Below are 16025 nucleotides of genomic sequence, written 5' to 3'. Positions count from 1 at the left end.
GGATATAGAATGGACACACATTTTCAGACAGGGCAAATGTGTTATTTTAAGGTCATATTTCTTCTATTGAGAGAGAGGTTAGTGGGTAATAATACAGTTGTAAAAATAAAATAAAATAATTCAAGACACATTTAAAAATACATAGAAGGAAAAAATTCAGCAGGGAACACAAACAGGGAAAGTTTGTTATGACTATATTAAATTTAATATAAAGTTTTTAAGAAGCAAACTGCACATAAGAGAAGCTTATAGTTTCATGTATTAATATTTTATAGTTTATCATTTCATATACATAATATTTTAGTATATTAGTATAGAGTCTGTGGTTCTTTGTATATTAAATATTTATGCTTGATTATGGAATCAAAATCTAAAAAAAGACAATTACTTTAAAAATAAAGAGCCCAAGACTAGGAGGCTGTTGGCTTCCCTTTCCTACTGATTTGCTCTGTATGTGGCCTTGGATCAGTCCCTTTCCTCCTTTAGAATTCAGTTTCCCCCCAAAAAACTATTTTAATGACCTAGAAAAAATAACAACAAAGTTCATATGGAAAAACAAAAGGTCAAGAATTTCAAGGGAATTAATGAAAAAAAAATCAAATGATGGTGGCTTAGCTGTACCAGATCTAAAATTATATTATAGAGCAGCAGTTACCAAAACTATTTGGTATTGGCTAAGGAATAGATTAGTTGATCAGTGGAATAGATTAGGTTCAAGGGATAAAACAGTCAACAAATATAGCAACCTAGTCTTTGACAAACCCAAAGATCCCAGCTTTGGGATAAGAACTTACTGTTTGATAAAAATTGCTGGGAAAATTGGAAACTAATATGGCAGAAACTAGGCATTGATCCATACTTAACACCGTACACCAAGATAAGGTCAAAATGGGTTCATGACCTAGGCATAAAGAATGAAATTATTAATAAATTAGAGGAACATAGGATAGTTTACCTCTCAGACCTGTGGAAGGGGAAGGTCTTTATGACCAAAGCAGAACTAGAGATCATTACTGATCACAAAATAGAAAATTTCGATTATACCTAAACTGAAAAGTTTTTGTACAAACAAAACTAATGCAGACAAGATTAGAAGGGAAGCAATAAACTGGGAAAATATTTTTACAGTCAAAGGTTCTGATAAAGGCCTCATTTCCAAAATATATAGAGAATTAACTCTAATTTATAAAAATCAAGCCATTCTCCAATTGAAAAATGGTCAAAGGATATGAACAGACAATTCTCAGATGAAGAAATTGAAACTATTTCTAGTCATATGAAAAGATGCTCCAAGTCATTATTAATCAGAGAAATGCAAATTAAGACAACTCTAAGATACCACTACACACCTGTCAGATTGGCTAAGATGACAGGAAAAATAATGATGATTGTTGGAGGGGATGTGGGAAAACTGGGACATTGATTCATTGTTGGTGGAGTTGTGAACAATCCAACCATTTTGGAGAGTAGTTTGGATCTATGCTCAAAAAGTTATCAAACTGTGCATACCCTTTGATCCAGCAGTGTTACTACTGGGATTATATCCCAAAGAGATTATAAAGAAGGGAAAGGGACCTGTATGTGCACGAATGTTTGTGGCAGCCCTTTTTGTAGTGGCTAGAAACTGGAAACTGAATGGATGTCCATCAGTTGGAGAATGGCTGAATAAATTGTGGTATATGAAAATTATGGAATATTACTGTTCTGTAAGAAATGAGCAACAGGATGATTTCAGAAAGGCCTGGAGAGACTTACACTAACTGATGCTGAGTGAAATGAGCAGGACCAGGAGATCATTATATACTTCTACAACAATACTAGATGATGACCAGTTCTGATGGATCAGGCCATCCTCAGCAACGAGATCAACCAAATCATTTCTAATGGAGCAGTAATGAACTGAACTAGCTATACCCAGAAAAAGAACTCTGGGAGATGACTAAAAACCATTACATTGAATTCCCAATCCCTACAGTTATGCACACCTGCATTTTTTATTTCCTTCACAAGCTAATTGTACAATAATTCAGAGTCTGATTCTTTTTGTACAGCAAAATAATGTTTTGGTCATGTATACTTATTGTGTATCTAAGTTATATTTTAATATATTTTAACATCTACTGGTCATCCTGACATTTAGGGGAGGGGGTGGGGGGGTAAGAGGTGAAAAATTGGAACAAGAGGTTTGGCAATTGTTAATGCTGTAAAGTTACCTATGTATATATCCTGTAAATATAAGGCTATTAAATAAAAAAAAATTAAAAAAAAAAATAGAATTCAGTTTCCCCATGTGGAAAATAAGGGCATTAAGACTATGTAGTGAACATGTTCCTTCTCTTCCCTGGTAATACATTTTTCTTTAATAACTAATCATAGAGTGAGAAGTTATGCAATCTCACAAAGCAGAAGGATATAGATCAGTTATCCCCTGTGAACACAACTCATTTCATGATTTTTCCAGCAGAAGTGTGGTGGTACAGAGGAAAGAGTGATAAACTTTCCTGCTAAAGTTGGAATTGTGAGACCCAAATGCCAACTCTGCCATTTATTTTGTGTTACCTTGAGAAGATATTTCTCTCTGACCATGAAAAGTCATGATCTCTCTAAGGCTCAGCTTCTTCATAGGGAACACTGGACTAAATGATCTTTGAATCTTCCTCCAGCTCTTAATATGGTGATCTTTTATTTCCCTTTATCTGGGTGAGGATTCTAACCTTAGCCAGATTGTAGGATATAAGGTGTAGAAGCTTGACCTCTTAGAAAATGGGGGCAGGCCCATCTCAAAGTGACTTTTGACAATGGCTGTCAAAAACTTGCTCTAGATGTTTTTGGCTCTTCCATTGTGACAGATGCTGCTGTTAGTTCAGGGAAGCAAGGCAAGTCTGGGAGATGGGGGTTTGGTCCATGATGTAGTCAACTGGCAGTGAAGGGCAGGAGCTTATATGTCTTCAAGCAGCCAGGTAAAGGAAGTGAGATATAGAATGATGGGGAATCCATAGTGCCAGAGTCACAGACCCTGAACTTCTGACTGCAAGGACCTTAGCAGAATAGGGGATTTTTCTTCTAAACCTATAGAACTTTAGATTTAGAACTAGAATGGACATCAGAACTCATTTGATTCAACTCTTTCATTTTATAGATAAAGAAACTGAAGGACAGAAGGAAACAACTTGCCCAGAGCCACATAATTGACAGTAGAGACAGGAGTTGAACGCAAAACTGTTGGCTGTTCCTCCATCCTCTCTCCCTTTCTTCTCTATCTCAACTCAGGACCTGAGCTGGAAAACTTGCAGAGCCTGTTCATACACACAAATATACACACATACACATGCATATGTACACACTTGTACCCCAAAGAAGTGAATGCATAGTTCTTGACACATTGAGAGAACTGGCAATATCCACACCATAGGGTCATTGATGCTCAATAGGCTATATGTGTCACCTTGGACAAGTCACTGAATCTCCTGAGAGTTTTTTTCATCTGTAAAATAGAGAATGACCCCATTGGCTAGTGAGGTCTCTTTCCACATCTAAATCTGAGATGCTTTACTTTTCTAGGAACAGGAGAGAGAAGCTCCTCCAGCTAGTTATTGGGGAGAGATGAGGACTAGAACATCATCCTTTGAGGTCCATGGAGTCTTCTTATTGGGTAGAGTCCTTATTTTTGTCTCTATTTGATCCAGTAAGTGGACTTCTATTATGTCACAGGCTCTCCAAATGATCCCAACTTTCTATCTGTGCTTCAGTTTCCTCATTTACCAAACAATTGCCTAGATCATAAGGATGTTGTGAATATCTATTCAAGTAAGAATTGAGAATATACCAAACGATGTGAGAAAAGAGAACTAAACAGGATGTCCAGCTTTTCCTAGGACACTAACTACAGTAGGGCAACTCTTACTATAATGTAGACCCCATCAATGTTAAATTGTGGCTAATCTGAATCAATCCTCAGGTATGGCTTAGCCCCAAGTCTAATTCTGCAAGAATCATAGGACTAGTTGAAAAAGACCTTGGAGGCTAAATAGTTCAACTCTCTCATTTTACAAAGGGGGAAACTGAGATGAAGAGACAGAGCCAAAACCAGCCCTAGACCAGTGGATTTAAGGGCTAGGAAAGGAATGGGAAATATCATCCCTAAGCCTCTATCTATTAACTGTGAACAGTACAACTGCTCTCACAGTTCTATAACTGTCCCTTGGGTGTATTTCCTCAGCTCCCAAACCCTTCAATGGAAGGCCAGAACTTTGACTTCCCATAATGACTCACACATCATTGCTGTATCACACTTTCCCTCCCCTTCAGATTTTCCTTCAAAGCTCAGTTCTAATCCTACCTTTTCCATAAAGCTTTACTTGATGATCTCAAGCTAAAAATAATATCTCCTTCTGAAGACCCAAAGCATTTATTTAAAAGTCTATACTACTAATATGGAGTTTTCTATACATTCCTTTAACTATGTCAAGTTGTGTAAAGGTGACTCTGGGCTTTGTCACAGTAGAACAAACTCTGGCAGGACCTACTACGCTAGAAAGTTTTGGAGAATGGGCAGGAGCCTCAATTGTCCCAGCACTTAGGCTAGCTCCCTGGAAAGGAGACACTGGACCTAGCTACTTATGGAGGAGGGGATAGGTGAGGGTATTCCTGATCACAGCCTTCTTAAATTAAGAGGTTTGTTTCAAATCTTCCTTTATGGAAAAATGGGGGAGGCAAGGGAAAGGGAAACTTTGGTTACAAAAAAGGCCAGCTTTATTTTTCTAAACCTTTCCAACTTTTCACTACTTATTCCAACTAAAAAGTATTTCTCTTCTGATAGAAAAGTCAAAAATAGCATAATGTGGTGTCAGCAGGAGTTTCATGGTCCTTCACTCAGAGTTTCAATTATGACCATGATGCTTACTCAATCAAAATGTCTGAATTTTCACCATTACATCATCTTTTCTGTAAACAATATCCTCTCTAAATGTTTCTTTTAAAATTATTATACAATAGGATGGTCCATCAGGTGAGGGAGGAAGAGAGATATTTGAAAATGAGAGTAGTATAAAAACAAAAGATATAAACAGAAATCAAATTTTAAAAATAATTCAGCCTTTCTGACCCAGAGGATGTACCTAGTCCTAGTACTAGATACTGGGCAGTGTGAGTTTATTAGACACTTTCCTCATCTTGGATAGGATTGTTAATATGAGAATCCTAGAGTGATGGTACAGATATGAAGTCACGGAAAGGAATGTTGAAAAGAGAAACAGGACATGAGTAACCTATATCAAATTGCTTGCTTTCTCAATATGGGAAGAGAGAGAATTTGGAACTCGAACAATTTTAAAACAATGCTAAAAATGCTTTTGTATATAATTGAGGGAAAATAAAATATTAAAATTAAAAAAAAGAAAATCGGGGAATTTGAGAGACAAGCAGAAATAGCTTTGCCAACTGTGCCAATCCCTTGCCTGTACCTGCTCAGCTGTAAAACACAAAATCATAGACTGAAAGCACTTCCATCACCTATCCACCTGTACCTGGATGAAGACTGTCTAACATAGCTTTCCCCACAAGTGGCTGTATCATATCTACCTGAAGACCTCTGAGAAAGGTTTTTTCTCTTCTTATATCTAATCTAAGTCTGTCTCTTAGCAATTACCACCCCATTGTTCCTAGGTGATTAGGTCACTAATAGTGACCAGCTGAAAGGCTCTAATTCTCCTTTCACATGTCATTTAGTTACTTTAAAATTAGCTACTTTCCTCTCCTTGTGCCCTCCAGGCACTCAGCAGACATACACACACACATCTGGGAGAAAGTGTCTCCCTAGTATGGCATTTATGGCTGCTCCACCAGCTCAGCTGGTGTTAATCCATGATTTAATAAAGTAAACAAGGAAATCTGTAACCAAGTCTGAGGATATTTCAAGGGCATCTTTTTTGTACTAAACGTCTCACATGTATGAATAAGACCAAGTCTCTAGTTCCCTCATAATACTAATAGGCCGCCTCTGAACATATACTACTTGGCCAATATCCTTCCTAATATGTATTGTTTAGAATTTAACACGTTTCTTACTCCAGAAATGGCCTAACCAAGACCAAGTTCACCTGGACTAAAGCCTACCTCCTTTGGATATCTACCTATTTTAATGAAATTTAAATTTTGAATAGTGTTTTTTGGCTGCTTTGTTGTTTTTTGATTCATATTAAGTTTACAATCAGAGATATGCTGATAAATATTTAACAATCAGCTCTTTAGAGAAAAAATGCACATGACACACTTTAAAGTTTTATCTTTCTTAACATTTTGATCATAGTTTTCTTAACTCTAAACAACCAACAAAATAATAAATCAAGCCCTGATCTGTAGTTTTGCTGATCCCTGAGGTATAAATGGTCACAGTGAAAATTTTACAATCAGCCTCCAGCCAGTATGAGCTAGATTCAGCAAATGACTATTAGATCGTTCAGATCTTTCTATTTTAATATTCTAGCCATTCTATCACCATCTTGAACTTATGAAATTTTTTTTTTGCTTTTTCTTTTCTTTTCATTTGGTATTTTAAGCTCAAATACCAAAAAAGTATTTCCATATGCCTAGCAGAACACAAGGAAGATTCCACATGAAACTGAGATTCAATCAACTTTACATTCCCTTATTTTCTTTGAAACATATAAAATATTCCCACAAAATACTTTCTTGTTTGTACTTCCTTCTAAACTTTCCTCTATTCTCTTCTAAACATCGTTAACAATGTTTAAATGACTACCTTTTGGGGAAAATTACTTATTGCTAAGCCTCCATTTTATTTTCTAAGCTACTTTTTCTTTTTTTCCATTTCCTCCAGAGAATTTATTGTATCTGTTATCTCTTGCTTCTTTTCTTCTAGGTATATATATAGTTCTTCTAGAAAATACTTTTTTTCTTCTTTGCTTACAGTTATTATGAAGGTAAGTTTGCAATAATTTCTGATATTGCTCAGTATTTTTCTTTGATTGACTCATCTTTCCAGCTTGAGTTCCTGAACTGGAGCATTCGTATCAGAGCCAGACTCCTCCTTCTCCTCCTGCTGTACTTTTGGACAGGATGCTTAGCCCTGCCTCAAATCTCGAGGATTCTTGTGCTGACCACCACTTCATGGGCTTAGGCTTTGCTGGATCTTTGAGGCTTCAAAAATGGAATTTTAGGGCCCTCTTTGGTGTCTTAGAACAGAAAATTAAAGACCTCAATATCCAGAGTGCCTGAACTATCTGGGTCTGAGCACTGAAGCATTGTACTTTCTGGAATCAAGATAACTGTGGCCATGCCCAGGGGCTTTCTCCACCCTACTTTCAACCCTCTGACCCTCATGGGGTCTTTTGTATTTGCTACATCTAGACACTAAGTCTTAATGACTTAATGACCTTTCCTATTGCCCTTGAGCTTCTGACTGACTTTTTATTCAGTTTTGAGGTGGAAGAAATCACTTATTTTAGTTTTCTCATTGGATTTCTTGGCCATTATTCAGGATTTCCCTGGACTAAGTATGTGAAAACTGGACAGTGCCTGCCTTCTGTTCAGGTAATTATCTTGGCAAGAAAACATGAAATTGTCGGGGTTTTATTTTTCCTGAGTCCAAGTATAGAACATTGCCTATTGGATATTTTGAATTGAATATCCTCTCAAACTCAACATGTCCAAAACAGAACTCATTATCTCTTCTCTCAGACCTTTTCCTTTCTCAGTCAAGGGAATCATCATATTTCTAATTCCATAGGTTCATAATCTTCATGTCATCCTCAATCACCCTTACTGCATATAGTCTCAACATTTCTACCATCATATCTCTCAGGCCTTTATTACCTCGCACCTGTTCTACTGTATTTGCTTCCTAACTGGATTCTCTTTCTCCCTCCAGTATCTACCTTCTCAAATCCATCCTTAATACAACTGTCAAAGTAATTTTCCTTATACACAAATCTGGTTACGTCACTCATTTACTCAATAAACTCTAATGGGTCTATGTTACCTCTAAGATCAAATATAAACTCTTCTGTTTATCATGTAAAGCCCTTAATAATATGGCTCCAACTAACTATTTCAGCCTTTTAAACATTACTCTCTTTCACACAGTTTAGTCAAGCTAGACTTCTTGCTGCTCCTTACACTTAGCACCCCATTTCCCATCTCTATGATTTTATAATGATTGCCCCCAGGCCTGATATCATTCTCTTCTCATCATCCCCTCTTAGAATATGGGTAGCTTCCTTTAAGGCTTACTTCAAGTACCACTTTCCACATAAAGTCTTTTCTGGTTACCCCAGCTACTAATGCCTTTCCCTTCAAAGGACATTGTATTTATTTTGTAAATATCCATATATAGACATATGGTCTCCCTGAGCTAACCTGTAAGCCTAAAGGCTGAGAACTTTTTACTATGCTTTTTCTGTGGTTAGTAGGTACTTATTACTGATTGATTAATCTCTATTAAATTTCATCTCCTTAAGCTTATGCTAATGTCCTAGACTGTCATTTTGGATCTCATGATTCACTGTGTTAGCATTGGATCCTAATTCAGTGTCAGCTGCAAATTTGATAAACATGCTCTCTCTGCCTTCATCCAAGTTACTGATAAGAATGTTAAAACAGAACAGAGCCAAGGACAGATCCTTAAGCCCTTCTCTAGAAACCTCTCTCCAAGGTGAATGACCCAACAATGACTACTCCTTTCAGTCAGTCAAACAATACCAAAACACCGTAATAGGCCCACAATTCACTTTGTCAACAGCGACAAGATAAAAGACTTTGTCAGGTGCTAGGTAAACTATTTTCTACATTTCCTTATCTATTGATGTAACTAGCATCCCTAACTCAAGAGAAATAAATGAGATAGTTTTTGCCAAGACCAATTTTTACATCATTCCTTTTTTGAGATGCTCATAAAACATGCTTTTAATAATAACTTCTATGTGACAAACATTTTTGAACATGGATTCTATGAGAATGCTTAGTTTGCTTATGCTTGTTACCTGAAGTTCTCTTTTTTTTTTTAATTGAAGGGGTCTGAAAGAGAAAATTAAATGCTTATTAGCTAAAAAATGAAAATAAAAACCCAACAATATGCTCTAGGATTTTGCCAGGAATTATAGTCAAGTTTAGTGTCTCATACTTTGTACATTCATATCATCTTCTCTTTTTGGAAAATTAGGAATCTGATCTTATCTATCAGGTGACAGCAATTGTCATATTCTCCATGGTTTTTCAAAGGCAATAATGATTCAGTCATTATATCCCAAGCTCTTTCAGTATCTTGGAATATATTTCATTTAGGCCCAGATATTCAAACTAATGAATGTCTGCTTAGTGTTCACTTAAATTCTCCCAACTTCTCTATAGTTGCAATCTCTTACTAATTTGTTTTTTCCCTTGGCACTTGGCCTTGAGAGGGCACTAGCAATATGAAAGCTAGGGAAAGGCTTCTTCCAAAGCTGAAATTTTTAGATGAGGCTTTACAGAAGTCAAGATTGGTACATTTTGCTTAACTTTGTTGCAAAGGACTGTTCTTTCATTTTTAATTTTTGACAGAGGTGTGGAATTGGGAAATAACAGCAATGATTTTTTTTTAAAAGCATCAAGACAACATTTCTTATATTTTTCCCCCAGCAATCGCTTCCTGGCACATTTGTACTCCTCCCTGTGCTTTCCATTGCAAAGGAAAAGAAGCCAAATATTTGGAGGTGAACATGAGGTTACCAGGGCCAGGGTTTCCGAGGTTCAAGTACCTCCCAACAAATTCCATCCTGATCCACCTTGGATGAACTTTCCTCTGTTTATATAGCCAATAATAACTGGATTTAGTAAACTTTCTGAATGTTAAGTGTATATATATATATATATATATATATATATGTATATATATATATATACATACACATATATATATGCATATATATATACATACACATATATATGCATATATATATATATTCATTCTCACTCATTCTTTCTATTTCTTCCTTAATCATGTTCTCTCAGCTCTGATTTTTGTTACCTACCTTTTCCTCCCTTCAGAGCAGGAAGGCATTATGAATGGGTCTCTCCCCAGGGGCTGGCTGCAGTTGCTAAAGTGTGGATTGGGTCATCTTAACTATTTGTCCCTGAAACAGAACACATTTTCTTCTGGAGTTCTGGATGATGTGGGGGGGGGGGGGGAGGGGGTGGAAGGAGGACATGGGGAGAGATTGCCTTTAGAGGTCTCTAGTTTAAAGGCAAGGCCCTCGCTGTGTCTGCTCCCATCAGCCTGGCTCTTGTTACCCATGATTTAATAAAATAAACAAGGAACTCTGTGAACAGGTCCGAAGATAAATTGTCAGCATCTTATCTGTGTTCTGCCGTGCCTTGTCGTCAGTCCCTTTACAAGGAACATTTGTCTCTTAGAGTCTGAAACTTAATAAGTCTTGCTTCCCTCAGCAGCTATACCACAGCTTGCTGGGCCTATCCTTATAATAGGGGAACCTTTCATGAGGAAGATTATTTAAAATCAAAACACTCATCATGAGCCCACACAGGGAGAGAGGACAAGCCACAACTCAACCCAGATTAGCCTCTGAAGCAGGCTGACAAACCTCTGGGAGGATGAGCTAATGGCCAGGTAAGGTTGTCGTGGGGAACTGAATCCTCTCCCCTGAGAATATTCTAATTCATAAAATAAAGTAATCAGTGCTTCTTCCTCCCAGCACCTCCCCCTCTGGGCTGCCATGGAAAGTCCATAAGGTGAATTTTAAAAAGGTATAAAAAAGGAACTCCAAACATTAGTGATAGAGGGAGGTTGAAGCTCTCAAATAGAGTAAACATAGTTAAATGAGGCAGGGGTTCATTTTGGCTCCACTGTGGTTCAGGTCACAGATTAGAAAGTATTTTGTCTGATAAAAGGGTCTCACCCAAGGACAACACACTTTGAAAATCAATAATTCTTCTTTGCAGATTTCTGAACTACAGCTCCTTGCCCTGAGAATCCCTATTACAAATACTCTTCAAAATTCCTGGGTTCTGCTCAATCCTCATGCTCCCAGGTTCTTAGTGATCTTGAATAAAAAGGTATTTTTTAAATAATTAGATGGATGATGTGTCAGAATAACTGCATTTCTACTCTCTGACATTAGGACGAACTCACTCTTCACCAAGGGTACAATGGAAAACAACACTGTATTTTGAGGTTGAAGGGCTTGGAATCAAATTCTGACTCTGTGACTGTGGGTCAGTCCTTGAGACATTGTACCTCTTTTTTTTTTCCCTCTACAAAATGAAGAACTTGAACCATCTGATCTTTGAAGTTCTTTTCAATTCAATATCCACTACTTTATGACTCTAATGAGACTGTCTTGTTCTAAGGCAGCAAAGGGAGGGAGTACAGAGAGGCCAGCCATACATGCAACAGGAGTCTCCATGCTGTCTTTTTACAATGACAATTCCATTTTAATCCACATAATTCAATGGTGTCATTGGATTAATTTTCATTAGAGATCTGGGATAGGCAGAGCTTGAACTTCATTCTAGGGCTCATGAACAAATCTCAAAGGGTATATACAAATCTGGGTCCAGAAGCCAAAAATGGTCCAATAACAAGGGGCATAAGGAGGTCGGTGACCATCATTAGACAACCAGATGGCCCAGTGGATGGGAAGACCCAGCCTCAGCCATTTACCAGCATTATGATCCTGAGCAATCATGTAACCATTTTCTGTCTCCACTGAAGAAACATCAACTATAATATACAGTAATAGTAGCATTTATCTCTCAGGGTTGTGAGGATCAAATGAGGTAATATTTATAAAGGGATGGGAGTAGTCTGGAATGTAGTAGGTTTTTAATAATTGTTTTCTCCCTTCTTTTCTCTCTGTCCCCCTCCTTTCCTTTTTTCCTTTTCTCCTTCCTTTTTTCTTTCCTTTCTTTCTTCCTTTTCTTTCCATCCCTTCTTTCTTTCTTTCTTTTCATCCTTTCTTCCTCTCTTCTTTCCATTATGTATCACAGCTGGTAGGTGCTTAGGAATAAAATACTGCTTCTTCAGTCTCTAGAATCCTGGGGTTACTGAAACTATATTCTTAATGCTAAAATCATCTAGGCCTGGAAGCTATGAGAGCCACAAAAATGGCAATAAACAGAAGTTTTAAAGAATTTAAAGTTTAGAGAAAATAATGTGGGAAGAAATCAATATTTTACTCTGTAGTTTCCAGGAAGACAATAGGGTTGGAATGAAGAGCTAGGATGATAATCAGACACAACTGAACATTCAGAGGACTGGGAGATAGAAGGCCTAAAAAACATTGATAGCCCAAGGCACCAATATTCCCCAAGACTATTTGATGTCGCTAAAGGCATTTTACGAGGCAGTATGGAACAGGGAAAATGCCACTGGCTTGTATCAGAGGATGTAGTTTCACATTCTACCTTTGACATATACTATCTTTGTATTCTTAGGCAAGTCATTCTTCCAGAGTACTCAGTTTTCTCCTCTGTAAAATGAAAGGGTTGAGTGTGATTTCATCAGAGCCCACAATTGCATCATTATGGTTTAAAAAAAAAAAAAAAAAGGTCAGGTTTTTTGTTTGTTTTGTTTTTAATCTTTACCAGAGTACTTTCACTCTGAGTTCCAGAATTCAGTTGAATTCCAACAAAAATTTATCAGTCATCTTCTATTTTTCATCCTTTCAGGAATTCACCAAGGACTCCATTTGTCTAAAATGCATTTCATTGTTAGGAAAGCAGTTCAATAGAGAACATCTTGCAGGAAAGTGGATAAAATGATGTGGACTTTGGAAGAGAAATAATTATGTTGGATCTCAAATCTATGCTTTCGAAGTACATTTTTCAATATTAAATGACCATCCAACTAAAATGCATTTAAATGTATTTCCCTCCCCCCGGAAAAGGCAGATAAATGTAGACTCTGAAGGTGTGCCCTGAATTCTTGATTTCTTCATTCCTACAGCAAAAGTAAATGTTGTGCCTTGTACCTAATGAGTACTGGGTAAATACTATAGATTGGTTGGTGGTTGATAAGATTGACCAGGAAAATTTGTGAATAGCTAGTGAATTAGGGAATACCATGTCCTTGCCCTCCATTCCCATTGTTTCTCTTTCTAGGGATAAGTCCCATGACAATTCACTAGTTATATCACCGAGTTCAAATGCCCTTTTGGTAATCGTAGGACAATGTTCTCTAGGTCTCATTTTTTTCCTGTATAAGATGAAGGGGTTGGGCTAGATCAGGGCTTCTTAGACATTTTCCACTCATGATCTCTTTTTGCCCAAGAAATTTTTATGTAACCTTGGGCATATAGATATATAAAATAGAAATGCAAATCAAACATTTATTGATAATAATCATGATTTCATAACCCTACATTCAGTTATGGGATCTTTTTTGAGGTTGTGAACCACAGTTTAAGAAACTGGGGGCTAGAATATGTCAAGATTTCTTCCAACTACGTATCTATGATCCTATAACCGCCCCCCCCCCCACCTTGGAAAACACCAAGTATAGAGTTTCCTTGCCCACTGGTTCAAGGTCTGGGAAGAAGGTTGGAATAAAACTCCATTTTCCCCCTTATCACTGTGAGTTCATCAGTGTCATAGTTTCAGCTCCCAATCACCACACTACACTGAGAAATGGCTCCCCAGAGAGGAAAGGGACTGCATTAGTATGGGGTATGCTGACTCTGAATAGAGTGAATAAGAGAAGGGAGGACTAGATCAATGAACCCTGAAGTGAAGGGAGCTGTTTAGTTCTATTCTCACTTACAAAGGAGAAAGTGAGAAGTCTGGAGTTAAGTAGCCTTGGCATTAAGTCAGAGGATTCATCTTTGGAAAATGAGGCAAAATCCCTGAAGAGAAATTCATACACTGTCTACTACAGAGAGAAAACAAACAACTTCCTGTTCAGCGTGTACAAGTAAAATAAACTGAGTGAAGCTGGCTTACAGAAAAGGAGAATTTCATTCCCCCTTTTGATCCAGCATCTGACCATCTGTGAGCACAGGATTGGTACTCTGGTTAAACTTCTTTAAAAGTCAACTCTAGAAGATGTCTTTTTAGACTAATCAATTGGCCAAAAAAAAAGAGTATCAATTATTATTTTTCAAAGGGAATTTCTAAATGATATATAACAGCATGTGTAACATGTGAGTTGTAAACTATAAAAAAAAGTCCTCATGGATCAACTGAAGTGTCATCTTCTACAGGAAATCATTCCTAATTTCCCATACCTATGTCCTCCAAATTTCCCAGATAAAAGTGATCTATTTCTCTGCTAATTTTTTATTGTACATTGTTTGACACCTTATTTGCATTTCCTTCACTCTTGTATCACAGTTACTTGGTGACATGTATATACTCCCATATCTCAAACAACTACTGTTAGCTCCTTGTGAATAAAGACTTGTTTTCCTTTTTGTATCTCCTCTACCCTACACAGGGTCTTACATAGAAGGTGCTCTGGCACAACATTTGTTGATTTAAATCGGACCTTGAATTATTAAAAAAAAATTTCTATCTTATTCTTGAGTTATATTCCTAATAAACATTGTTTTGATAAAAAGCCTTAAGTTCCTGAAGTACCATTCTTGCAGAATGATATGGAAATAATTAGACAAAAATGAAGGAACCTATACAAAAAGATGAATTTATTAATTTCTGTAATTTCTGAGGTTAAAGTCAGGAACCACTTTGGTTTTCCTCATCTTGTCTATTGTCTTGCCACTGGACTGGGATTTTATCCCTATCCCTATGGAAATTTTCTGCCCCAATATAGACTGGTAATATGCTGAAAAAGTGGCCTTAAAGTAATTTGGAGCATGAGATGATCTGATATTATTCTGAGTTTAATTTCAAGTGTGATAGTTTGCATTGTCATGAAGTTAATAGTCTCCCATTCAAGGGAAATGCCACATGCTGCCCTGAAGGAGGGCATTTTGGAAACAATTATTACAGGTGCTAATGCCTGGGAAAAGCTAAAAGGACAATCCTGGCATGGCATGGTAAATTTTTCCTGGCTCAGTTTCCCCATTGTGCTAATTACTTTTGAATAGGAATGTTTCTCACCTGATTAAATCCTGAGACTGACTTTGGTACCCTATAAATGGAAGTGGAACTTTGTAACATTGTAAGACTGGCTGTTCCAGAAACTAAACTATGACTCTTATCTGTTGTGAGAGTACAATCCTATTTTCTGTTTGAAAGTTTGCCTCCATGACATCTCACAAGCTTCAACACATGCTATAATGCTGTTTGCACTCTCTAGCATGCGGACTCAGATACCTTAGCATGTGGACTTAGATAACAGCTAATACATAAACTTACTGATCATGCTGTGGGGGAAAAATAATCGCATTTCCATAAAACACACAAAAAAACTGGGAATTCAAACAGTTAAGGATGCTTTTTAACTTTGTTATTCTGTATCTAGTCATTCTCGATGTGAACCTAGAAGATCACTTTTGATGCTATTATGACGATATTCCTGCTTCTTCCTCTTATTGCAAATTTCCTTTATCAGGGAAGGGGAACAGTGCAAGTTCCCCTTCCGCAATAAATATTAGGTTAATACTAAGATATCTGAATTATTGTATTAAATTGCAAATGGAAAAGATCTTGCTTTTTTACCTGAATTTGTAGTCAGTTCACAATCTAAGCAAGAGTTAAATTATAGCTTGAATTTGTCATATGTGTAAGATTAATTCCTGAAGTATCTCATTCTTTCAGAATGACATGGAAATAATTAGATAAAGATGAAGGAGCTTGTGCAACAAAGATGACTTTATTAATTTGTGAGGTTAAAGTCAGGAATTTTTTTGGTTTTCCTCATCTTGACTATTGTCTTGCCACTGGATTCTGATGACTGTAGGAGAGAGTGAGGTTGATAATGTTTCATAGTCCCACCTCATTTAAATCTGACTCACTTGCAAGTCAAGGTCATTCTCACGATGTCATTGGGCTTCTTTGAGAATGAAGGATGAAAAACAACAAGTTGGGGCACAGAGAGATTCTATAATTTGTAG

General features: G+C 36.9%; 1 protein-coding gene across 4 annotated transcripts in view; it reads right to left on the bottom strand.

The window, feature by feature from the left end:
- Positions 1-16025, bottom strand: part of PDLIM4 (PDZ and LIM domain 4) — a 100382-nt gene that overhangs the window by 74674 nt on the left and 9683 nt on the right. The window contains exon 1 of one of the 4 annotated variants that reach the window (XM_031953098.1): positions 2560-2601. The exons of the other annotated variants lie outside the window; for them this stretch is intronic. Coding sequence (XP_031808958.1) covers positions 2560-2586 — 27 coding nt within the window. The 5' untranslated portion in view covers positions 2587-2601. Of the gene's footprint in view, positions 1-2559; positions 2602-16025 lie in introns of those variants that run through there. 4 annotated transcript variants of the gene reach the window in all.

The sequence above is a fragment of the Sarcophilus harrisii genome, chromosome 2 (genome assembly GCF_902635505.1).
Source record: "Sarcophilus harrisii chromosome 2, mSarHar1.11, whole genome shotgun sequence".
Taxonomy (NCBI): Eukaryota; Metazoa; Chordata; class Mammalia; order Dasyuromorphia; family Dasyuridae; genus Sarcophilus; species Sarcophilus harrisii.
Note: the sequence above shows the minus strand (reverse complement) of the source record. Positions and strands in the feature narration are given on the sequence as shown.